Here is a 1,228-nt window from a genome sequence, read left to right as displayed (position 1 = left end):
GAGAGAGAGAGAGAGAGAGAGAGAGAGAGATAGATAGATAGATAGATAGATAGATAGATAGATAGATAGATAGATAGATAGTGTACCATTAATACTACAAAAGGCTGTGTTTTGTATTCTATTTTCTCCCATGAGTGGCGTCGGTACCCCACTGGTCAGACTACCGGACTCGTAATCGTAAGATTGTGGGTTCGGGGGTTCGATTCTTATGTCGGTCTGGCGTTGGTGTCCTTGAATAAAAGCACACACACACTTTAAGCGTTCTTCCCACGTGGCTCGGTCCTTTCGGAGAATTATGTTACAGTCGAAAGCCCAGCCTCTTAAATAAACCAATACAGACTTCAACAATAGTTAAGGACCACCTTGACAGATAGTCATGATTTTTTATAAAAATTCGAAAAAAGACAGCAAGGAATGTTTCAAATTTTTTGCTCTGAAAGTTGGGTTATCAACGCGTACTGCAAAGCCTCCTAAAGGACCAAAACCACCACATGCAGCACAGAAATCCTCGAGGAATTTTAGCCCAATTTGCTGTTTTTTATCGACTTGTGAGCGACACCACGGACATTCCTCAGTTAAAATTTCTGGTGCACGTCATAAACGGACGTACTGTCTCGAATTGTGCTCACTTTGGTGGCAATATAAGCCGCCGTTTGCACAAAATCCAGTATCGCATCAGCATACCACCAAGGCGAAAGCTGAGAGACTTTGATCGTGCAAGAACTATGGCATGGCTGCAGGATGGAGTTGGATCCCGAGAAATTGCCTGAAGGCTTGCAGTTTTCCATTCTGTCATTGTCCGCCTGAGGCAGCACCATCACGCCAGTGGATCAATCCAAGAACGCCCACGTACTGGACGACCCAAGAAGACCACTCAAAGTGTTTGCAAATGGCCCTTAACTTATGTTGAAGTGTAGTATTGATAGGGTAGTTAAACATTATACCATTTCACCTTCATTTTTCTTCTAGGGGCTTGCAGGATGAGATGAAACCACGCCGGAGCCGGGAAGGTGTTCCGGCCAGGGATGTCAGTCGAGTGAGTGAGCCACCCGTCTATGAGGAACCGATGACATGGCAGAAAGTGGCGCAGGTAAGGGTACGAACTTGAGTAAAAGTAAGTTAATCCACCCCCCCCCCCTCGTCCACCTCCTACCGCTTACCTGCCTCTGTTGGCTGTTGGGCTTGCAACTGAAGAGTTTTCGGTTCGAACTCGGCAAGAGCCCAATGT

At 46.1% G+C, this 1,228-nt stretch overlaps 1 protein-coding gene across 1 annotated transcript in view; it reads left to right on the top strand.

Moving 5' to 3' along the window:
- Positions 1–1,228, top strand: part of LOC101855335 (neuronal acetylcholine receptor subunit alpha-3-like) — a 14,780-nt gene that overhangs the window by 12,227 nt on the left and 1,325 nt on the right. Inside the window, exon 7 of the mRNA XM_013081907.2 lies at positions 970–1,090. Within this exon, the coding sequence (XP_012937361.2) occupies positions 970–1,090 (121 nt within the window). The remainder of the gene's footprint in view (positions 1–969; positions 1,091–1,228) is intronic.

The sequence above is a fragment of the Aplysia californica genome, unplaced genomic scaffold, assembly GCF_000002075.1.
Source record: "Aplysia californica isolate F4 #8 unplaced genomic scaffold, AplCal3.0 scaffold00151, whole genome shotgun sequence".
Taxonomy (NCBI): Eukaryota; Metazoa; Mollusca; class Gastropoda; order Aplysiida; family Aplysiidae; genus Aplysia; species Aplysia californica.
Note: the sequence above shows the minus strand (reverse complement) of the source record. Positions and strands in the feature narration are given on the sequence as shown.